The sequence below is a fragment of the Podarcis cretensis genome (genome assembly GCF_951804945.1).
Source record: "Podarcis cretensis genome assembly, chromosome: Z".
Lineage (NCBI taxonomy): Eukaryota > Metazoa > Chordata > Lepidosauria > Squamata > Lacertidae > Podarcis > Podarcis cretensis.
This window is the reverse complement of record NC_137184.1, coordinates 717,294-742,714: the sequence shown is the minus strand read 5'-3', so window position 1 is coordinate 742,714 and position 25,421 is coordinate 717,294. Positions and strand designations below refer to the sequence as shown.

At 40.6% G+C, this 25,421-nt stretch overlaps 1 protein-coding gene across 8 annotated transcripts in view; it reads right to left on the bottom strand.

Moving 5' to 3' along the window:
- DENND1A (DENN domain containing 1A) overlaps positions 1–25,421 on the bottom strand; it is a 279,415-nt gene that overhangs the window by 199,815 nt on the left and 54,179 nt on the right. For all 8 annotated transcript variants that reach the window (XM_079961977.1, XM_079961981.1, XM_079961979.1 and 5 more), the window contains exon 3: positions 14,908–14,951. In XM_079961977.1, coding sequence (XP_079818103.1) covers positions 14,908–14,951 — 44 coding nt within the window. The remainder of the gene's footprint in view (positions 1–14,907; positions 14,952–25,421) is intronic.

Genomic DNA, 25,421 nt, shown 5'->3' with positions numbered 1-25,421 from the left:
CTCGCCCTTTACGAACTGGCAGTGGAAATGTCTTTCTTGTCACCTGCTAGAGACACCAAGAACTAAACCTTATACCTTCTGCACAAAAAGGGTGTGTGTTACCACAACTTGATTTGCATCTTGGCAACTTTCCACAGCAAATCCTCTAAGCTGATAAGGTGTCAGTCTACACACACTATTTTATGAATTCAACACACAATAAGAAAAAGCTGAACCCACTGAATAGCCCGCTACTCCTCACGAGAACGGGAGCTGCCACTCTATGTATTTGTTTACTTTGCCAGTTTTTTCTTTCTTTCACAACAAAAGAATCCCAATGAAAGATTCCCAAGTGCACGCAGTACATACAAAACCCAGCACGAAGAGAATTGTGGGCTCAGGGAATTACTGTAATGTAAATGCCAAGTAATTGCTAGAGCAGCAAAGAGAAAAAGGAAGCCCACCATCGGGTCAAGGAAGAGTAAATATCTTAATTCTTCCTTTGCCACTCAGGGTAGCTGATTCAATTAGTAAGGAGGACTGAAAGGAGGAGAGCAGCATAACTTGAGGGAACTGACAGGTGGGAGGGAAACAGAGTACACAAACCCATCGTCCACTTGCGGACCCTGCTATCCAAGCCAAAGAGAAAGCAGTAGGCCTGGAGTATCTACCACTGGATTAACAGCCTGGCCTTAGGGAAAATCAAGATTTAGGCAGGAGACTGAAGAGATGGGGGAAATTCTGCCTGCCTACATTCTGCAGCACTGCAGCCTGACAGAACAACAAAGCTATTCAGTGTGGGCTGAATTATCATGGGGCAGGCTATTTGGGCTCCGTACTCTTGGCTTTCATAGAAGTGCCCCAAGTCTCATCTCCAAAAATCTGGCCTGCATGAGTTGGACAAATAGCCAAACTTAACCACACCAGAAGAGAAATGAATTAACCATCTTGGAAGTTATTGGTGGAGGTGGTGCGGTATCTATCAACCTAAAACAGAAGAACAATTTCTGCAAAATTGTAATATGTAACACAAGTAACACCACTCTAGAATTTAGAGTCTGGCAGGATAACGTTTTTTGCTTTTTTGAAAAGGACAACATGGAACAGTGCCAACAGGTATACATATACTGGAAGGTCTATTTTTCAATTTGCTTCCAACACTCCAAGCCACTTTAGTGAACCATAGTGAACATGACAATCCCTCCCATATGGAGAAGATCATATTCTTCTATTTCTACTATCACCTTAGCACTCTTGCTTAAATTGAAAACGCTCTTGCGCACCACACGTTATTGCAATTACCTTTCAACCAGGGTCTGGAGTTCGTTTGTACAACTAATCAACTAGATTATAGTAACTGTTTTTGTGTACTTCTAAATGTTAAGCTTCCATTGATATTTTTACAGAAAGGCGGGATGTACATTTTGATGATGACAATGGCGATGATGATGATGATAAATTAACAACACTCATAGAATGCAAAAACTATAACAAATGTCAGAAAAGAACTGTGTTGCATGAGCCTTAAAACAAATGTGTAAAACTGTGATGAACATAGGTATTAGAGATCCCCATAAATAAGCACTGTACAAAGTTGAAAGGCAAATTTTGTTCAGGAAAGTTTTGCTAACTGAGAGCAAACCTGTTTCTATATGGATTAGCTTTTATAAAATGCTGGACAAAGACAAACAATATAAGGGCTGTGGCTAAATTTGATTTCTTCTTCAAGCTACAAGGAAAAGGGGAAATTATGCATAATCAATAACATTTTTACTTACCTTTGTTTTGATTTCTTTTATTTTTTTTTCCATCTTAATTAATTGAAATTTATTCTGCATGTGCTATGCATAATTTTTTAATTCACCTGTGTGCTGCTCCTTTGGGTTTTATGTTGAAATAGCAATGGCTATCATTACTAGTCCATGGCTGCATGAAACACATCCTGGTAAGCCATGGTTAAAGGTCTGCCATTAACACAGAGATCTATCCAGCTTCACTCCTCCCTGCTAATGAGGGGGAGCAAAAACCATTATCCTTGACTTAGTGTTAAATCTGAACCAGGGTATCTGGCTTGTTTCACTCGAAACAAGCCTTAATTAGTGAGCCAAAACAAATACTGGCTTCAGGTAGCTCAACTGGTTAGAGCCTGGTACTGATCATGCCAGGACTGCAGGTTCGATCCTCATGTGGAACAGCTGCATATTCCTGCACTGCAGGGGGCTGGACTTGGTGGTCCGCAGGGTCCCTTCCTACTCCATGATTCTGTTTCTAGAATGGAGTGAAACAAGCAATGATAACTGGTTCAGATGTAACACTAAGCCAAGAATTCTGTTTTGTTTCTCCCACTCACTACTGGGAACAGCAAAGCCAGGGAGATCTGCATGCTCACGGTAAGCCATTGGCCACAGCTAAACAGAAATGATTTTGCCTGGCATGGCACAAGGGTGTCATGCAGGTGTTCCTGTGGGAGGCATTTCTAAATAAATAGGTGTCACGTGGAAGGCATTTCTAAATAAATAAATAATAAATAGAAAATAATATTTGTTTATTTTTAAATGCTCAATTAATCACTATTTCAGTAGGTTTAACCTGCAACCCTATACACACTTCCCCGGGGAGTAGATCCTATTGAACTCAAACATGCTTATGTCTGTGTACACATGTATGGGGATCTGCACTGTAATAAATGTTTTAATCCAATAATCCATTAATCGAGTCCATTAATCTAATAATCCATTAAAGGCTGCATCTTTGCTAAGTATGCTGATGAGCCCACCAATAAGCAGGCTGATGAGTCAACATACAACTCCTGGCAAACTGGAACAAATACTTGGTTATTTTTAATCTGGACTTCTGCTTAGTTTCGTTTTTCCAAGCCGCTTCAAACCTCTAATCTCATTCATCCCAACAACAAATTCTGATACATTTGGTACATAAACACATTATCACAAGAGGGAAACTGAAAAAGAGGGACTAGTCCAAACCCACCGAAGTCTGTCCTCTGTCAAGTATGGCACTTCAATCACCATCCCAGGCAGCCGTGTTTTGCTCACGAACCCTTTCTTGTAAACGATTACATACATAAAACACAATTAAGTTATAGTACTATTTTGATGTCTACTTTATATCAAATCTAGAAAGAATGGCAAAACCAAACTAGACAGGTCAACAAAATTTGTTGCCCAACTTCTCTTTTAAAAAGGCGCTTCTAAAAACACGATGAAAGATCTGCCTTTGACACTACCAGCGCTTTAATTCTAATTAATTGTGGTGGCCATCTATGCAATTATGGCTGGGGGAGGTCTTTGGACATGCATTGTCAGAGAACGTTCTTAGATACTGGTCACATTCTCATGCAATGATAAAACAGGGTTTCTGGTTTCCCATGGTTTATACTGAACGAGCAACATACTGGTACATGTTACCCAATCGCTTTCACTTTGCTCGTCCCCTAGTGTAGCTAAACAAAAAAAGAGAAAACAGGAAGTCTTGGCTTCCTGCTATGTCCGAATCAAGGAATGTGGTTTGTTTTTCCTGTACAAGTGATGATCCACTAGCCAGCAATGAACTGTGGAATCAATTCCAGAAAGCCACGTAAGAATCACATGTGTTGAACACCACACAATTATTTTTTACTGATTATTTACTCTTGCTGAGAAAGAAACACACATTTTAATTATATCAATAATGTGAATGCAGAAAAGGAGGGTGACTACAGTTCTGTGGTTCATGCTGTGCTCCTAGCAAGGAAATCCAAAACTATAAGGTACATACCATAGCTTCTCCCCCCATACAGATCATATAAAAAAATATTTTTTTTAAAAAAATAATATTTATTAGCAGTTTAAAGATTACAAAAGAAAAAAAAAGAATTATACAATACAATACAATACAATACAAAACCAAAAACACCACACCACCCAAACCCTAAAACATTGAATCAACCAAACCAAACCAAAACAATTTAAAAACACATCCAATAATTTCGATATGATAACTTTCGTTCACTTGTTTCAGCAACCTCCTCACACCTCCCTTTTTGTATTCCACTTCTGTTAATTGTTTCAGCAATTCCTTTCCATCTTCCTCTGTTTTCTGTCCTATAATTTATCTTAACATATTCTAACCTTGTTTTTTCCCTTTAATACATTTACAATCTGTCTGTACCTAATTCCTTATAACATTTCTGCTAAAGCCATATAACTTCATTCCATCACTTTTCTAACATTCATTAATTTTACAATATTTCTGTAAATAACCTTTAAACTTTTTCCAGTCTTCTTCCACCGACTCTTCTCCCTGGTCTCGGATTCTGCCACTCATTTCTGCCAGTTCCATATAGTCCATCAACTTCATCTGCCATTCTTCCCGGGTGGGTAAATATTGTGTCTTCCAATACTTCGCGATGAGTATGCTTGCTGCTGTTGTTGCATACATAAAGAAAGTTCTGTCCTTCTTTGGCACCAATTGGCCGACCATGCCCAGGAGAAAGGCCTCTGGTTTCTTCAGGAAGGTATATTTGAATACCTTTTTCATTTCATCATAAATCATCTCCCAGAATGTCTTAATCCTTGGGCATGTCCACCAAAGGTGAAAGAATGTACCTTCAATCTCATTACATTTCCAACATTTATTTTCGGGCAAATGGTAAATTTTTGCAAGCTTGACTCGTGTCATGTACCACCTATAAATCATTTTCATTACAGTAAATTCTCTCTTAGGGCATTACATGCCGTAAATTTCATACCTGTGGTCCATAACTGTTCCCAGTCAGCCATCATAATGTTATGTCCAACATCTTGTGCCCATTTAATCATAGCAGATTTCACCATTTCATCCTGGGTGTTCCATTTCAGCAACAAGTTATACATTCTTGACAAATGCTTAGTTTTTGGATCTAACAATTCTGTTTCCAATATTGATTTTTCCACCTGGAAGCCAACTTTTTTGTCCAAATTATATGCCTCCATTATTTGGTAATAATGGAGCCCATCTCGCACTTTATTTTTTAATTTCTCAAAGCTTTGCAGTTTTATTCTGTCTCCAACTTGTTCTAAAATTTCCCAATATTTTGGCCAATTGGCCTCCATATTGAGTTTTTTCTGTGCCTTCGCTTCCATTGGTGACAACCATCTTGGGGTTTTATTTTCTAACAAATCCTTACATCTTATCCAAACATTAAACAGTGCTTTTCTAACAATATGGTTTTTAAACGCTTTATGTGCTTTTACCTTATCATACCACAGATATGCATGCCAACCAAATACATTGTTGAAACCTTCCAAGTCCAGCACATCAGTGTTTTCAAGAAGTAGCCATTCTCTCAGCCAGCAAAAAGCAGCTGATTCATAGTAAAGTTTAAGGTCTGGCTGGGCAAATCCACCTCTTTCTTTAATATCAGTTAATATCTTAAATTTTATTTGAGGCTTCTTGCCCTGCCAGACAAATCTGGAAATATCTCTCTGCCACTTCTTGAAACAATCCATCTTGTCCAAAATTTGCAATGTTTAAAACAAAAACAACATCCTTGACAATACATTCATTTTTATCGCAACAATTCGACCTAGCAATGATAACTTCAAATGTGACCATATTTCTAAGTCCTTTTCCACTTCAATCCAACATTTTTCATAGTTATCCTTAAACAATTTCACATTCTTGGCAGTCATGTTAACCCCTAAATATTTCACTTTCTTAACCAATGTTAATCCTGTCTCCTCCTGGAACTTCTCTCTCTCATTCACAGTTAAATTTTTCTCTAGAACCTTAGTTTTCATTTTGTTCAACTTAAAGCCTGCTACCTGTCCAAATTCTTGAATCAGTTCCAGTACCCTTTTGGTACTAGATTCTGGCTCCTGTAAAGTCAATACTAAGTCATCAGCAAATACTTTCAGTTTGTACTGCATATATAAAAAATATTAACAGTTATAGCAGTAAAATGTTCACATAAAACATCAGTCTCAAAGCTGCTGGAAAGGATAACAAAACACTGTTCTAGGATACAGCTTCTTTTGCCCAAACAACACAATTGCCTCAGCAGACAGAAAGACACACGAACTTCACTGATGTATTGATTTAAGTGTACGTAATTGGACTAAAGAAGAAAGGAAATCCAACCAATTCAACGCAGTGGCACCTGGCCAACCAAAAAACATTCAGACATTCCAGCCTAATTCTTATTTCCCCTTTTAGGAATAGTAAGTGCCCCTCCAACAACTTGTAAGAGAACTACACTTGCAAGATTTCAATGGCGACTATATTTGGCCTCTTCTTGCAAGGTACTCAGGGATTACCTCAATCAAAACGTTGGGCAAAATGGACTTGCATTGTCGAGGAGGGCAGGATCTCTCTTACACACAAAATGTCCAATCAGTGCCAAGCTTTGGTGCCAAGAGGTGGAAAACTGAAAGCTTGTAAAGGATATTCCATTTAGCAAAGACTGGGATGTAACCTCCTCCCACCAACCTCAAAATGTGAAAATAGTCACACACCACTGTTACCGACTGTCCCAATATTTAATTACCGGTAATTACAGTATTTTTCGCTCTATAAGACGCACCAGACCACAAGACGCACCTAGTTTTTGGAGGAGGAAAACAAGAAAAAAAAATATTCTGAATCTCAGAAGCCAGAACAGCAAGAGGGATCATCCGCTGCACAGAGAAAGCAGTAATCCCTCTTGCTGTTCTGGCTTCTGGGATAGCTGCGCAGCCTGCATTCGCTCCATAAGACGCACACACATTTACTTTTTAGGAGGGAAAAGGTGAGTCTTATAGAGCAAAAAAATACGCTAGTCATTAGGCTTTTAATTGCCTACATTTATTTATTTGTTATTTTTATTATTTTATTTATTAGATTTATATACCATCCTTTATCAAAAGATCTCAGGGAAGGTCACAAAAATAAAAACAAGATCTAAAACACAAATAAATAGTTTAAACAGAAACAACTGAAGACATATGGCATAACAAAATACACCTGGTGAGCAGGGAGGGGAAGGTGCAGTCGGATGGCCGCTTCTATACACCTTGGAGGTACCTAGCAGTCATTTTCCTGTTTCTAAACATGCTTTTAAAGTGTGGTGGGTTTTTCTGTGCTTTTTTGTCTTTTTTTGGGGGGGGGCGTTTCGCTTTTGGAGGGATTTTATTGATCTGATATTGTACTCTTTTAGTATTGTCTGTGTGCATATATGTAAACCTCACAAAGACCATTCTGGTTTTAAGCTGTATATAAATATATGAAATATATGGATAAGAAAATGCCAGTTCTTAAAGGGACATCTTCTGAAAGAGGTAGACCTTCCAATCTGGTAAAGAGAATTGGCTGGAAGAAATCGCCTTTCTTAAGAATTTCTTCGTTGATCGACAAGATTTTCTTTTTTCAGTAAAACAACAACAACAACAACCCCAAAGTAGCTTATTTGGGAATAAGATCAAATCCAATCAGCATTGCTGAAGAATGAGTTTTAGAAGATGCAACCTTGAGTTCTACCAAGTACCGTAGTTTTATTTATCTGTGGTTTCCAGTACCAGAAGGAAAGGTACTGGAGTTTCACCATCAAAAGCTAACTGGGAAAAGAGCAGTACGTATAAAGTTTCTCATTTATCTCCCCTGAATAAGCACTTAAGGGAACCGGGGGTTTTGGTAGTCTGCACAGCAACACGCCCTTCCATTTTAGCCCCACCAAATTTATTACAGGTACTTTTTAAAACCTTTAGCTGATTAATTCACTGCTCAATAAAAAAAAAAAAACCTACACGTTGCAGAAGGAAATCTGAGAAATCTCCATTTTGCCTTAAATCTCGCAAGCTATCAGAAAAAAATATATGCTGGGGAACTGCCAGAAGTGGCCTTTTTTGGCAGCCTTATGGTGATGGTATTATACAGCACTTATTCACCAGCTATTTAAAATTCCTTAATTATGCCAATTACAACTTTAAATCATATTTTATTTCTGAATAATTTAATCAGCCTTTTGAGGTGCAAAGTACCTTTTCCTGTGTATATCTGAAGCACAACTGTTTGTCTGTGTGTATAAAGCATGCATTTTAGCAGGTCCCACATAGCCTCAAGGCTGTTAATCCTTGCACATGCAATCACACAGCCCCACATGCTCCTCCTACAGTAGATATCTCAATATCTCAGCCATTGCTGTCAATGGTCACCAGTATTGCATTTGCCTGCTATATGCAGATATGGGACTATACAATTCTACACAGCATGGAGAGGGGGAGCAGAGAGTAGTTATTCCTTCTCAAAATGAAACTTGATTTATCAAATGAAGGTGACTGATATTAAGTTCTGGAGACATTCTAGGAAGCACGACTTCAAACCCCCCACATGATCAATGTACTGCTGTTATGGAGGCAGCATATTCTGACAACCATCGGAATAGGTCTTTTTTTATTAAAAAAAACGAGACAAGAAGAGAATAAGGAAAGCAGCATGGCTGCCCACTAGGCCTTGGGTCAGAATCTGACTTAAATTCACAAAGGAATGGGCCTTAAAAGGGGTTCCTCGAAATCTAAGTGGCAAGTCTAGTACCAGCATTGCTTCTGGAAGTGAACCACGCTTTTTGAAAAGCTATATACTGTATACACACTCTTAAAGGGGGCACGGAAGAACACCAATGCTTGTTTTCTACACAAAAGAAGGCATTCAGACAAAAGGCAATGGGTCCTTTGGTGTTCCCATTCTAATTTCTCCATCAGTGAGCTGGTGGAAAGATTATAACTATCTAGGATTCCTTCCCTCCTTTTTGGTGGGAATGAGGAAGACAATGGTCCCAGATAAGAAGCAAAAAAACATCTACCTCTGCCTGGTATTTATAGAAGATGGCTTGGCAGAGGTTTGGAGTCAGAAAATATGGACAACAGATCAACCGAGAGAAGGAAGTCAAACACTTCATCTTGACAGTTGCTCCTCCGGAACAGAGATAGTAAATGTGACCCAGCAGGAGGTTTGGGTCCTTTTATAATCAAACAAGTTGTTGTTTTTAAGGTAAGAAAAAACCTAATGTTTCTGGTGTTTCACTCATGCACAGTGATGATAATAGTTGGGCCTTTGGGAGCAGGGGACTAGGACTTGTGCATGATTACCATAATCTGTTCTGAGCCACCAGGATAGGAGGAGGGTAGGGGATAAAATGGGGGGTGGTAACTACATGTAAGAAGTTGTGCTGAGATTTAATTAGCTCTGCCTCCAAGAATCACACTCCAAAGCATCTATTTTAAGTTCTGAACTACTTAATGAACCATACCAGCTTCACCCTTGTGATGACTTCGATGAAATGTCAATTGTATAGGCCAACTATGGCTTGGATTGTAGCTTTCAGAGTGAACCATCTCTACACATGCAGGGTGGTGGAGAGGGAGAAAACAGAGGACTTGGTTCTTCGTCACAATACTCAGCATTATGTTGTCCCACTGACATATTGCAATACTAAAGGAGTTACCTAATTTCATCCATTCATGAAGCGGTTTTCTCATCTCCTGAAGGAGCAGGCAGGAACATCAGCTACAAGCCAGGTTCAAGGCCAACAATTCAGTTCTTAGAACTTCATCCTCCCTGCTCCCCACCCTGACTCCTACTTTTACCATAATGAGGATCAAGTACAAGGACTCCTATGATCAAACGAAATTCCAAAAATAATTACGCACACAGCCATGGACTATTTGTTTGACTTTTTTGCATCGTAAATCTACAGACACAGATGCCCTCAACCTGAAAATGACTGGATTACACATACTGAATGATTTATAATTATTCCATATAAAGCACCTAACGATGCATTAGGCACTTTACACAACAGTCTATCTATACATTACAAATAGAGAAATAATGGAGAAACTTTTTATGCAATCAATAACTGCAATAACTGCTGACCCAAGGCACAACTGAGCTGGGGGTGGATAGAATCCAAAGGGCTTGTCATGCTAATTAGAAGGTGTACAATCAATCCAAACTCTCTTGTGAATAAGCTTCACTGGAATGAACTGTCTGTGCATAGGTCCCATTTAGTCATTCATTCGTTCATTCATTCATTTACAACATCTGTATCCTGCTCTCCAGCCAAAAAGGCTCCCAGAGAGGCTTACATAACATTCTAAAGGAGATAGGTAGGTGGGAGATTGTAGGTAGGAAATTGTCCAGTGGGTTGTCCTTCCTGGGTCAAAACCATTTCCACACTTTGCTGTCTGCAATGGCACCCAACTCACCTTCTCCCATGGGAAGGCTGCGTCCCACTCTCTCACGGTAGAGGCAGGCTTCCAGCACACATGGCCGTGAGGTTGCAAGCTTTACACCACGCACATACAACCAACGCAATGCAAACGTTCTCCAAATCAGTTTGCAACGTGGTAACGAAAAGGATATTCCTCTTTAATTTTTTACCATCACCACTACAGCCATGTTTCTTACATGGGTTATGGAGCTTGTACAAGAAAGGCTCTTAGTTTCTATATAAAGTGGCCCATATAAAGTTTATGGTTTCCATATAAATGTGTAAGGATTCATTACAGCCACTGTTTCTGTGCCCATGGAAAAGGAGGGGGAATACCTGCAAAGAACACTGAAGTACCCATTCTGAAGGAGCACCTCAGCCTTCATACAACAGTTGATCAAATTATACACAGAACGTCTGTCATCATATGCCTACTAAGCAGATGGAGCATATAAATCAAAGCTTTGTGTGTGTGTGTGTGTGTGTGTGTGTGTGTGCGCGCGCGCGCATACACACACACACACACACAATGCCCAATAAAAGAATTGCAGAAGAGAGGAGGCTCTAATACTAGAGATTATGCAAAAAACTTATAGCAGAATGCCCTAATAATTCCACTTTTACTCCACGTTCATTATGTCATTCACACCAAAATAATAATATTCTTAAACTTTAATCTTGATTACAACTTTTTTAAAAAGTAGTTTTTGAGTCATTTTAAGTGGCTTAAAAGTCTTCACTCACTGCTACCGGCCATGGTGTACCCATGTGGAGATTACAGTAAAGGCCCAAATGTGCAGTTGACCACAATGCAAGCACTTTTAGGTCTTGCTAATTTCAGTAGGGATAGATTTTAAGCGCATGTTAAATCTGACTGGTTCATGTCTATGAATCAGATCAGAGAACCCAAGAGTAAAGCTTTGCTGGTGTTCATCTTCAGGAACAGGTATAATAAATATAGAATCATTAAAACCTCAAATTAAAAGTTATATGGGGGGAATTGAGACAGAAAATTAATTTGGTTCTTTAAACACACTTTATTTATTAACCATCCACATTGTGTTTGCTTGCATTTCCTCACAAAGGAGCCTTTTTTCTAACTGCAGAGGTTATTTAGAATTTTCTTTAGGAACAGAGGGGCTGAAAATTATTTTAAACCTTTTATCTGCTTGAGAATCTAAAGTATAGACTTCAGGAATGACAAAACTGTCGCTAAAATTATTTCAGCAATTTAGAACATGTCTTCTAGCATATGGGATATGTTATGTGAGATGGTAGAAAGAGACCACAACCCTTGTGATAATTATACACGACTTTCACCAAAGCCAGCGTGCAAAACATCTACACCAAAATTTAGCACACACCTTTTTTAAAAATAAAAAAAGAGGGAGAAGGGCGCTAGTTGAACATGTTTGAAAAACAAGTTATTAATTTTGGACATGCTATAAACAACGGCCAACATGAAAGAATAGTCCTCTAAAATGATTGATTCTATTACCAAAAAATTAGAAGAAATCACTAGTTCTCCCTCGGATGCCCCCTCCTATATGATGCATATGGCCTTTGAAAATAAAATCCCAAGGACTGGAATAGGTTTTTTACAGATTTAAGTCACTTTTACTATTGTGGTCTGACCAACAGGGGTGGGGGAGGACAAGCAGGGGTGTCCACCTTGGTGGGTAATTACAATCAAGATTCCAGCAATGTGGCTAGTCGGCTCATTACTTCCTCCCTTTGTACCAAACCCCTTATTTACATTTCAGATTACATTTTTCATGAAACAGCGAGATCTATCAGAGCTGAGGGGGCTGAAATAATGAGGGAGAAATATTTTAATAAAAATGTGTTGGGGTCCTGCATTTCCGCCCGTGTCGGAAAAGAAAGGAGTTCTTTCTGTAGTGACGGATCATTTATTCTGCCTCTAAATGAGAAGCAAAAAAGAGAGCGAGAGATGAAACTGATGAACTTTTACTGCCCATTTGTCTTTAGCAGACAATTAAGACAGGAGATCAAAACGGATTATCGTGCCATGCAGACAACTGGCCCAACAGTAATACATCTCCAGGACCACAGATTTGTAACCTCCTTTTATCACTCCCCCCTTTCTTCTTATACTCCTTTTTCCTCTCTAAAGGCAATGCTAGCTTTGTGGCTCAAGAGGAGCCAAAAGGCTGCCCATCATTATTCAGCCACAGATGTCAGTCTAACCTCCCTTTTTTCTCAGGTTTCTAAAGCTGGGAGCCACAATAATTTGTGACAGATTCTTTTACTGTTAGGTACAAAGAACACACAGAATAAAACATCCAGCGGCAGCAAGGGCTCTGATCAGATGCGCTGCCTACATGGGAAACACACTGTATGTAAAAACAAGTGCCAAGAATTTAGACTGGGGAAGTGGGGGGGGGGGCAGAACTTGGGCTTTTTCGTACTAATGAGAGAATTGCCTTGTGTTGATTTAACTCACAATATTCCTCGCGGATTTGGATTGTCAGCAAGAAACATTTGTGTACAAGTTGCACAAGCATCACATAAAAACAAAAGGAACCGTTTTGTTTTTAAAGGTATGCTACAAGGGAGAAAAACCCCCACAGTAATTTGATATTTTTTTTCAAAAGGCCACCACACCTAAAACTTCAACTTCATTCCCACCTTTGCTGCAGACCGAGCCTAAATAATAAAAAGAAACCCTGCAGTGCGTTTGCCGTTCAACTTTCCACCCTCTGCTAACGAACAACACATACTTGACACCTTCAAAAATGTGGCATTTAGGTTTGCCACATTTGTTAACTAAATTAAAGAATCCTCCTTTTGTTTAGAAATGGCCATCTTCTGCTCCCGAATCACTTTCACAAGCATTCAGAAACGGTATGCTGACTATAAGTCTTGCTTAGTTTTGTTCACACAAACGCCTGGTGTCACTTCAAGACTTAAACGCAGTTTACGTTCTTCCAGCCCCTTAAAAAGGCACCAAAAGTAAGGTCGCTGTGAACCTGAAATTAGTGTGTTTAAGGTTGAGAAGTCTGCTACCTTCCCCACCTCCTGAACTGATTGTCCACATTTCTTTTTGTTTGTTTGTTTGTTTGTTTAAAGATCTTTTAAAAGCACGAGCTGAATAAAAAGATCAGGGAAGTTCCAGCAGCACATTAGCTTTGCATCTTTGGATTTCTGTAGGTTGTACTGCGTTTGTTCAGAGGTGGTTTACAGCATACTAAGATTTCTCTCCTTTTTTGTTGTTGTTTTACAAAAAGGAAAAATATTTTATGTATGAGACAGTCCTATAATCCATAGATCACAGGCACAAGAGACAGCAACAGCTCGGAGGGACCCTTAATCCGACTACATTTCATATGATAGACTAGCGGCTCTTTCAGCACACATTGTGGCCCAACGCTGCAGAGTGTACTTAGGGAGCTATTTATTAACAGATTATTGGCACGAGATGGCAATGAGGACTTGTGTGTTTACAAAAGGATGCTTTGTTGCACACCTCAACACTATGGTGCAAGTACGAGGGGGGGGACAGGCACTATAAAACTGCAACAAAAAGCACTCAAGCAATATGCCGGGGGGGTGTTATTTTTTTTAAAGAATTATATTAATACTACAGGGGCTCTCCAGGACTGCAGGCATCAGGGGCGACTATTGTCCCGTCCGCTGCACACACCATTACAAGACAAGGTCTGTTTGCCCTGAGGGGCCCACGCTGGGACGTGCTCAGCAGCAGCAGGCAGGAGACACCCCTGCACCTTCCACGGAACAGAAACGTTTTTAAATGTGGGAGGGAAGGAAGGAAAAGGATCAGAATCAAACACTCCCGTAAGAAAATGTAACTAAAACCTGATAACGACTATTACAGGAGCCTTTCTGTGCGAACTTCACCGCACCCAGCTGAATGGAGATTTTTCAGGGTTGTAACAATTAGGAGAATTTGGTCCAGAGATCGATTTTCAACCCAGACTTGCAATGGCTGAACACGAAACCCCTTCCCAAAAGGAGAGCTTCCTAGCAAAAACAACTAGAGTGTACTAAGTACACCGATGGAGCAAAAATAAAACTTCCCTCCCTCCCTCCCTCCCAACATTACTCTATAACAAGATGCATTTGAAAGAGGAAGAAGCCATCAAGATCAGCAGTAGCTTTCAGTTACCACAGCCATCCACACGAATTTTGCAAAGCAGGATGTGTTCCCTTTCCCCTCTGCTCTGAGCACTAATTGCAAAATTCCCACGGCATTTTACATGCAGTCACTCCCTCCCCTTTTTATATTCCATCATTCTGCCAGATTTGATGTGACCATGAAATTTTTAAAAAGTGATGTGATGCCAAGTAAACTCATAAACCCTAAAACAACGAGATGACGATTCTGTAACTAACAGCAGCCTGAAGCACCTCCAAGGCAAAGTAAGTTTTTTTTTTTTTAAAGGAGTGAAATTCATGAATTTGCTTTCTCAAAATAGATTCTGAAATTGGGAAAGCCTTATTGAGAACCAAAACCATCTATTCAAGTTTATGCATGCAAGTTTTACATGTTGTGTATACATTTTTTTAAAAAAAAATCTTAAGTTTCTAATCACAATTCCCTTTCCCTCCCCCCCAATGTGTTCTATTTTGTTTTGTGTTTTTTAAGGGGAAAAGAACAGCTATAATTCGTTGAACAACCCTGAAATGAATTTTGTCATGTAAAAAATTAATTACGCATTCCAAACCTGGTCACTGTAGTCCTTTGGGAACTGCCTCCGCACCTCAGGATCTGTAAATAATTGACAGATAATATTAATTGGCTTTGGATTAGTGAGCAAGCAGAGAATCACACATTAATATTTGATCAGAAGATGATAGCAGCCCTGGCAGGGGATCCAAGAAGGGCAGCTGAGGCTGAGCCACTGATAAGAGGAAGTAAGGAATCCTCGAGGCTCTCCTTTTACCCTCTTTCCAGAAAGACAAAAAAGAAATTAGAGAGACCTGATGCTACTGTTAACTTTAGGCTGTTATCTAATGCAAAAACCTAACCAGGTGCAAATTGCCAGCTACGTGTGCTGCAAGGGAACAGTGCCCCAATCGTGCTTAGACTCTTTATTTTTAATCAGACACCTCTTTAGTCAACTACAGGACTGGACTTTAAGTGGGGGAAAGGCAACCCATCAGCAGAATTCAGTGGGACCCAATCATAGCTTTCCCCCATCTTACTCAAGTGTGTGGGTAGAAGGGAAAGTGGACTATTTAAAAATTGAAGTGGGAGGGATCATCATTGGTAAATATCTAATTAAAGTGGCACTGAACTACTTTAACATTAGGAAGCCCTAGTTTTAAGCCTTCATTATGCCAGTAACATCCCTCACTCCCCAAAAAGCCACAAGTTCTCCCGCCATCGTTTCTCGGGATAAACATGGTAGTTCAACATAAGAAGCAGTAGTTCTGAACAAGTTCAATTGCACAAAATGGAACAGAAGCAACAAAAAACAAAACCCAGACAGAAATAATTTCTATGACAAACCATCTCAAAACAACTCTGTTGCGGCCATCTGCTTTTCCTAACAGTGTTTCCAGGATTGCCAGGTTCCGTATTATCAGTGTAATTATAATTACAACAATAATAGATTAAAAACTAGATGCCTTGAATTTTGCAAAGGAGTTGTCATTTATTCAGGGAGCCCGTTGTCAGGCCAACATTTGGGCACAATTGTGAGCACATTTTGAATTCTTTGGGCTTGCAACGCAGGATGCATTGTTAACCAGATGCTTTCCATTTCTGCAACAAACAAAAAAATGTTTCCACAAGTTTTGATCATTATGGAGGGAGCAGGGATTTGTAAACAATCTTTACTGCTCAATTACTGCTCCCCTCTGACAGAGTTAAGGCTTGTGGGGCAGAGAATAATTTTATGATGTATACATCATATACTTAAAAAAACAAACCCACCCTAGCTCCCTCACAGGCAAAGTTTGTTTTGCTAATAAATTGGTTAATTGGCAGGTTCAATTGTTAGCAGATGCAGAATTTTCACTAAACTATACTTTGCTTTCAACAAAGTATTTAAGATGTACAGTCAGGGTACGAAAGAAAGAAAGAAAGAAAGAAAAAGAAAGAAAGAAAGAAAGAAAGAAAGAAAGAAAGAAAGAAAGAAAGAAAGCTAACTGATGGAAGCTGCTATTACATTTTCCATGTGGATGCAAGTTTGATCACAGTCCTTCAATTGTGCATTTGGACTTGAGAGGGAGCCTTTGCACAGGGTGGGGAAGAAGGTGATCAAGACATAAAGTAACTTATCCAGAAGATGGCAGAATATTAGACTCACAATCATCAGCTATGAAATAGATTAGCCTTCAATATTTTTTTTTTACATATTTTATTTATTTGCTCTTCTGATAACATTCCAAAGCATAAACAAAAACAATACAACAAAGAAAAGTATTTATTTCCAAAGATTTTAAATAATCAACAACAAAAAATCAGAAAACATTCCTTGACTTCCTATCCTCTCTTTCCATGGTTCCTTTTAACCCCTTTTTTCTTTGTGTTTTCTTAGTTCACCCCATCTATCGCCACCACTTTTATATGCTTTATTTATTTCTTACTCTGCTGAAAATTTTACCATCCTGCTAGGTAAATTGTCTGCTTATAACGCTTTTCCATATATTCTGTAAACAGTATCCAGTCTTCTTTATAACTTTCATTGTTTTGGCTTCTTATTCTAATGGTCAACCCTGGAGTTGCCTTCAAGATATTTTAACTCAAATCTTCCACTCTACTCTTACAGCTTCCAAAGAAAAAATTAAAAGATTGCAAAATATATGTGTTGTACTGTAGCACTTTCGGTTAACAGTCTGCAGAGAGTAGCATGAGCAAGCTGGTTTCAGAAAAGCATATGGACTATTGACGGTCCAGTGAAAGTGAAGTATACCCAACCCTACTGAATTCAAAGTGTTCCAGTGGTTTCCAACCTTTTTTCAAAGAGGGCCAGATTTGATGAAGTGAAGGGCCATGAGGGCCAACCAAACTGCCACAGAGGCCGGCGTGCCGGATTAGGCCCCTGAGACGGACTTTGAACATGCCTGGTTTAGGCACACCCAACTTACACACAGTGTGAGTTGTGTGAGTCTACTCTGTGAACCCCCTTTGTCCCTCCATTGAAGTGAATGGAGAAGCCAACTTTGCACTTGTGCACTGATGGACACATAGGAATGCATACAGAACTCCAGAATAGGGTATCTTTGCAATAACTCTGCTTTTATGAAATGGGACTTCCTCCTATTTCATAGTAACGTATCTGTGCTACACATCCATGTGCTACAAAGCATATTCTTCTTCCCAACATTCGGGTAGAGGTTTCTTCTGTAGCTGCCCTACATGGGCAGCCAAAACAACATAAGAAGGGCTCTTGTAAATCAGATTAAATGTTTTAACTAGTCCAGCATTCTAAACTCACAGTGGTCAACCAACTGCCTCTAGGAAGCCCTGCTACTCAACATCCTTCATGCTGGAGATGCCAGAGGGTGTACCCTGAGTTTCTGGGTGAAAAGCAGGTGCTCTGTCATTCAACAATGGACACTTCCTTTCCCTGCCACTCCCCACTCAATCCAGCACAACCTACCACACAAAGGTCAGTGTGCATCTTGCTCTCCTACTCTTCCTTTAGTCACCAAGTTAGCTACCAGAACCAATGCAACCTCAATAAAGAATTTTATGTCCTCTTCAAATACTTGGTCTGTACACATCAGAGCTGCTTGGCAACCTTCACTCCATGCAAGCCATGTAGAAGAACAGAAGCCTAAGACCCTGTTCCACAGGACTCCCTTACCTTGAAAATACAACCTAAGTCAGCTTCCAAAGTACAATAATTTTAAAAACCAATCAAAAGAAAAAACTAAAACTAGCAAGAAGTACACCCAGAACTAACCTAGGCAGTCAAGACTGAACAAGAAAACAAGAGGAGACCGAGAGGAGATATGAAAGCCATCTTCCAATATCTCAAGGGCTGTCACATGGAAGATGGAGCAAACTTGCTTTCTCCTGTTCTGGACTCGAATCAATGGCTTCAAGTTATAAAGAAAGGAGATTCAGACTCAACATCAGGAAAAGCTTTCTGACAGTAAGGGTTGCTTGACAGTAGGACGGTGTCCCTCGGGAGGTTGTGGACTGTCCTTTCTCGGAGGCTTTTAAGCAGGGGTTGGGTGGCCATCTGTCCAGAATGCTTTAGCTAAGATTCCTGTATTGCAGGGGGCTGGACTAGATGACCCTTGGGGTCCCTTCCAACTGCATGATTCTATGATTATATTCCTAACCCTTATGCTTTTTCAAAGGCTTCAGGTAGGTACTATTAGAACAGTTTGCTTGTTTTCCTCTTCCCAGCCCTTTTTTTCTTTTATGGCATGTGGACAAGGACTGTGCCATTTTTTATTAATTGCGAGCCACCCTAAGGCGTTCATGGCTGAAGAGCAAGATGTAAATACCGGGGAAAAGCAACCAGCAAACATACCCTTTGCTTTAACAGTGGTCTTATTAAAGGAAAAGGGAGCTTGTTGTGTTACCCCTCCTAACTCCTGAATATCTTACAGAATTTTTATTTATTGGATTTAAATCTCCTACCCGCCTCTTCCTTCAGGGAGCCCAAGATATGATTCCCACAACCACGTTTTATCCTCACAACAATTCTGTGAGCTAGGTCAGGCTGAAAGAGAACGAAAGGGCTCCCTCATATTTTCAGATTTTCTGGTTTAGTGGGGTTTCGAACCTGGGTGCCTCAAGTCCTACGCTGATACGCTCAGCACCACACTGTGCTGACTCTTGGCTCTTGGCCCAGCTCCTAAACCCCTCAAACCGAGGCTTTTACAAACCGAGGAAGAGAGTTGGGGAACTGCTCCTGGGGAACTGCTCCTCTCCTCAGAGAGACAGTGTCTGGCAGTAGCCAGAGTGCTGGACTAGGGGCCTGGGAGAAAAGGGTTCAAATCCCTACTCAGCTCACTGAGCCAGTCACTCTCAGCCTGACCTACCGCACAGGATTGTTTTGAAGACAAAATGGGTAGAGAAGCATGTAAGCTGCTTTGAGCTCCCTGGAGGAAAGGAGGGATACAAATGTGCAAAATAACACAAGCAAAAAAAACATTTTCCCATTGAAAACCAGGATGATTTGGTACCACCAGCCAGTTTAGGTGAAGTTAATAATTCTAAGGTTAAGCTATGCACGGTGGCCCTCAAAAGCATGATGATGCAAGAAGCGCAATGTTATGAGGAGCTAGCAAATCAAAATTCAATGAGAGTGTCTCCAAGTAAAACTCTGGGCATTCAACATGTGTGTCTGCATGCAAAAACCCAGGGCTCAATGAAAAAGGTGTTCTAATGAAGGTTTGTGTTTAAAACTGATTCATTAATTCTAGACACAAGGTAACTTCAATGATGCATGGATAAAAGATGATAAGCAGAGCCCCGGTGAATCCTTCTGGGAAGCCCACAAGCAAGCCCACAAGTTTAAATATATTTTAAGTATACTGAATATTCAGAGGGCATTTAAAAAATAACAGTACAGTGGTATGACAGCTTGGATCTCCACAGCAAAGGACCTCATCAAACCAATGCCCAAGTTTTTAATCAGGGCTCTTTCTCTGTAACGTTCTCCAACCTGGTGCCTTCCTGATGTTCTGGACTGCATGAGTGTGCTGGCAAGGCTTATGGGAACCTGAGTCCAAAATATCTGGAAGGTACCAGACTAGGGAAAGCTGATCTTCATGAAAGGATATGCTTGTAACTGTGAACTTCTATTTTGTTGTTTAGTCGTGTCTGACTCTTCGTGACCCCCTGGACCAGAGCACGCCAGGCACTCCTGTCTTCCACTGCCTCCCGCAGTTTGGTCAAACTCATGCTGGTAGCTTCAAGAACACTGTCCAACCATCTCATCCTCTGTCATCCCCTGCTCCTTGCGCCCTCCATCTTTCCCAACATCAGGGTCTTTTCCAGGGAGTTTTCTCTTCTCATAAGGTGGCCAAAGTACTGGAGCCTCAGCTTCAGGATCTGTCCTTCCAGTGAGCACTCAGGGCTGGTTTCCATCAGAATGGATAGGTTTGTTCTATTTGCAGTCCATGGGACTCTCAAGAGTCTCCTCCAGCACCAGAATTCAAAAGCATCCATTCTTGAATATATAAATTTAAATCTCTGTTTAGACCAAGGATGGGAACCCTGTGGCCCTTCAGATGTCACTGGATTCTTAACTTTCATCAGCCCCGGTCAGCATTGTCTTTGGTCAAGGGTGAAGGGAGCTGTACTCCAACAAGGTCTGGAGAACTGCAGGTTTTCCATCCCTGATGACCAACTCCACGTGATGCTTAAACAATGGTTTGGAAAGCCATTAAAACCAGGATATCTTTCTTTGCTGTTTTTTCTTCTTCTGGGAGAGAAGTGCAGACAAATGTTTCTGATGTGCCACAAAGTTTTAAATATATCTAAGCTTCATACCACATATATGAATAACTGGGAAAATTTTAAAAAGGGGGGGAATTACAGCATTTAGAAATTACCATGGAAAAGCCATAATGAGATCTTTCCAAAATGTGGGGTTTGCACCAATAAAGCATTTACAGCTTAGTTAAGAAGGCTGCCTACATTTTAAAACAATTTGTGTCTCCCATTAGAAGCTTTGTTTTCTTATGCTGTAAAACATGAATTAGCTCACTGCCCCAGTGGGAATACAAAAATGTCCCTTCAGTTTCATTCTTTTCTTGGGTGGGTAGTTGGGGAGACAGAATACTTCCTGCATTATAAAAATATGCTGGTTATATAAGCTGGCAGAGGCAAGATCTGGTGGCTGAATTTTGAAATTCAGACCGGCTTCTGTTCTCCTTTTAAATAATCTTTTCTAGTTTTAAATAAAGAAATTCTAGCAACCTCTCAGTTATGTGGCCAGTGCTTTGCCTCTTCACTTTGTCCACATGCCGGATTCCAGTTTTGCATTATACAGTGGTACCTGTGGATATGCACACCCCTGGTTGCATATCCTTCAGGTTACGCACGCAGCAAACCCAGAAGTATTTTTCCGGGTTTCACCCCGCACACATGCGCAGAACAGGCACCTCCAGTTACACATTCCTCAGGATCCGACCAGAGCTCTGGAACGGATCCCGTGCACAACTGGAGGTAGCACTGTATATGCAACACAATCCTATGCAAGCTTACTAAGAAGAAAATTTCAGCTTACTTACTTTCCCTGAGCCTGCTGTCTTGTGTGTGTCTTTTAGAGTTTATCTACAGGTTTTAAAAGGGTTTATAGCTTATCCTGAACATTCAAAAAAGGATCAAAATTAGATCAGGCTAGTTTGTGTGTGGTATTTCACCTCAAACTGGACTTTTGTTCCTTCATATAACACATTTTGGAGACAGGACGACTGCAAAATAGCATTAAACTGCTTATATAAACTCCTTCTGGAGTAATAGATCTAGTGTGTTCATGACCTAGTGCCTTCCACTATTTATCACATATCCAACTGAGCTTTAATTTGCCAAATGCAGTTAATATATTTGTTAATGCAGGCCATTGTTAATGCCCAGCGGTAGGGAAACATCCTTAACAAAGACCTTAAAGCAGAAATTTGTGGGTTTTTTAATCGCATTCTGCAATTTCATGCCATTTAAGACACTACCTGCCCTTCCCTGCAGCCTCAGTGTTAATCCCAAACTGGAACCTGATTTAATTTTCCAGCTGACAGGGTGGGAATCCGCTGCATGTTTGTGACTGCTCTTTTCTGTGACCATTTCCGTGTCACTTGGATACCAAAATTCAGCAAATCGGAAGAGATGTTTTGGTGCTCCCTTCAACCACAAAGCCAGAGTTTCAACAATGTGGCTTAATGCTTAAGATCATCCATATTGGAAAAACTGCATCTCTCCATGCTGGAATTTGGAGGCTCTGTGATGCTGCTTACCTTTTAAAGGCTCCTCTCCCTGCATCAAGGTGCAACACACCAGTAAAATAACATGATTACTGATGTTCGTAAGTCTTTAGAAAAATGAAACTACCATCTGAATTTGCTGGGAACTATAAAAACTGTGACCACTTGGCTATTTACAGCTGTTCATAGTTCGATTTCATTATCCATATGTCTTTTTAAAAACTTATTGTCACCCACCCCAGGCCTTTGGGACGGGTCTGGCTGTGTAAAAAGGGGACTCATCTGAGAATACAACAGAAGATCATTTGCCAAGCCATTCTGGCTTCCTCCACATCATCATAGGTTAACCCTGATCTCAGTATCTCCTCCCTTTCCAAAACACAGAACTGAGCAGGGAAACTCGAATTCTTACAACTCTACGCAAAAAAATTCTAGAAACATGCTACAAACTCTAGTACTTGCTGAAACAAAATAAAACCCTACTTTCTTCCCAACCGTTTGGTACAGTTGCAGGCTGCAAGCCTCCGTATGGCCGGTCACAACAACAGAGGCAAAAAGGGGGAGGGGTAATTGTAAGTAAGAGAAAGTAAAATAAAATAGGCCTTCTGAAATTAATGGGATAATTGTTTACTTTTCTTATGTTTTATTTGGCATTGTAAGAACCAGATCTTCAAGAAAGAGCTACAGTACATGTGCTTTTATAACTCACTGCTCCAGCACATTTTAGAGTATCCCCATACAGTATTGTGAAAGGAAACGCTGGCCCTGTTCTTCCTTGCGCATGCACTTAATTGATGCAAACACAAGCCTCTGAATCAGCAGGATGCAGGACAAGGAAAAGCACAATCCACCTTCGACCGGCTGACCAAGCCTCCATTCATGGGAAAGATTACTACTCCACGGGAACAACGAATCCTACCCTTCAGACACAATCGGCATGTCTCCGGCTATTTATGCATGAAGAGTAGACACTGACCTATTGTCTTCACTTGCGAGAGCTCTGCTCTGAAACTAGTACAGTCATCAATTAAGGGAATCCACAAATACTAAATGCATCAGCTGTTGTATAATAAACTATTGTCAATGAAAGCAAGCAAAAGTGCGCCTACATGTGGGTCGGGATTTATTTCTACAATTACCTCCTCCTACCCTCCACCAATGCTTAAAAACGAGACTTTGCTGCCAGAAGCATACAAATAACTTGGAAAATGCTTTTATGCCACCACCATAATTAACCTACAAACAGACTCAAAGTGTACAGCTGACATCCAATAGAAAGGGGGTTCACCCAAGGAGCAGCACTCGTGCTTTTTCATCCTGCCCTCCCACCACGGAGCTCAGAGAGGTATAGAACGCTGTTCTCCAATCTCTCCTCTACCTGACAAAATGTTATCTCACCCTGACAGAGAAAGCTTTCATTTAGGACATTTTGCTCTAGCAAGAGAAAGAAGCAGAAATGTGACAACACAAAAAGGAAAATGTGGTATCAGAAAAGGAGGAGATGAAAAAAAATAACAGGTGACATTTTGGGTGGATGACAGCCGTGACCTGCTTTCGTCATATTACAAACTGGCCCCTGAAACTGCTTATTATAGATGTCAGAACCTATATCTGAGAGCTTTCAAACGTCATTGCCTACATGTTTTGCTGTGATGTCCACTAGGCTTTAAAGAGATGAGGCGTAGACAAATTCACAAAGAAGTCATCTAACAATATTACCCACGGTATCTAAATGGGAAATCCACACTAAGAGGCCATATGCAGCAGGGTGCTGGGAACAAACCACAGGGAATTGCTGCTGCCTTCATGCCCTGTTTAGGCCGGGCTTCACAAAGTCATCTGGTTGGCCAGAGTTGGAAACCCAATGCTGGAAGAGATGGGACGCTTGGTCAGATGAGTGAGGCTCTTATATTTGATCTTTTTGAACCCAGTATGTCCTTGACAGGGGAAATCAGTGTGTCCAGCTCAGTGTGAAACCCAATCCTATATGTGGCTGTCCCTACAAACCACTGTTTAGTGTGTGCTGATTACTAATGCAGTGCTGTGGTCTGCAACGCAGTGTTGACACTGCAAGCACAAAGTAACAATTGCTTGCCTTTGTGTGTCAGCTATGGCTCAGAGCAGCCCTGCAACTAGAAAATAAGCAGGCCATAGTGCTGGGAACATTTAGAGAGCTGACACAGGCAAAAATAGCTGGAGGCTTGCCACTGGAAAAATAAACCAAACTTTTTATTCTGCTCAAATGATCCTTCAACTCAAGTCCTTGCATGCCAAACCTCCCCAGAAATTGTAACCTCCACAGTATCAGTTCTACAACTTGCCTAGCAAACAGGAAGGTTACGGACATGACTACACTCGGAATTTATGAAATCCCTTGTACAAAAGGAAGCCCATACAAGTTATACATCAGGGATAGGCACCTGTAGCCTCCCAGATGCTGCTGGACTCCATCAGCTACAGCCAGCATTGGAAGATTTGGCTTCCAGGCAGAAACAACATTTTTTTTTTGGGGGGGGACCCATCAGCATAGCAGCCTTTGGCAAAACGTGCATGGATGTAAGATCTGAATCTTCACGAAGCTCACTTGTTGCTCTGCCAGGTTTGAGAACCCAAAACTTGCAATCAAAACCCAGAATCTGCCAAGAGCAGGTACCTTGAGGAAGTCAGTTCAGTTGGTAGAGAATGAGACTCTTAATCTCAGGGTCAAGGGTCTGAGCCCCACACTTGTGGTCCCTTCCAGCTCTACAAATCTATTATTAATCTAAGCCATATATATTTAAACAATTCACCTAGCAAACATAGGTGACCAGGAATTCTGTACTAGCCACAAGGTTTGTTCCTCCATTACCAGCACAGAAGCACAGGAGCAGGACGCCATTCATGCCACCGCCTCCAGTCCAATTGGCACTAGCTCATTGTCACCATCAACCATGTATCTGATGTTGATAGAACCAAGAGAAACACTCACCTGAGGTTCTTAACACCTGGGCAGGTTCATATAGGGAGATATAGACTTTCAGGTAGCCTGTGTCCAAGTCCTATTGCCGGTAGCTTCACCATCACTGGTAGCTTAGTGTTTACCCGCAAGCTAGTTATAAAATTATTCTCCCTCCTCAGCAAAATGGACCATAATGATGAAAGTACAAGTTGCTTTCCCCAATGTTCTCATTCCAGAAGTCTCCTTTCTACTCCTTCTGCAACATCAGCAATTTCACAAATGGTTGTCCAGTCAGCATCCTCAGGTAAACAACTTCATCCCAAAAATACTCAATAGCTTTATTTGTAGGCAAGGTGACACGTGAAGATCAGGGGGGGAAATTGACCAAGCTCTTGCAAGACCAAT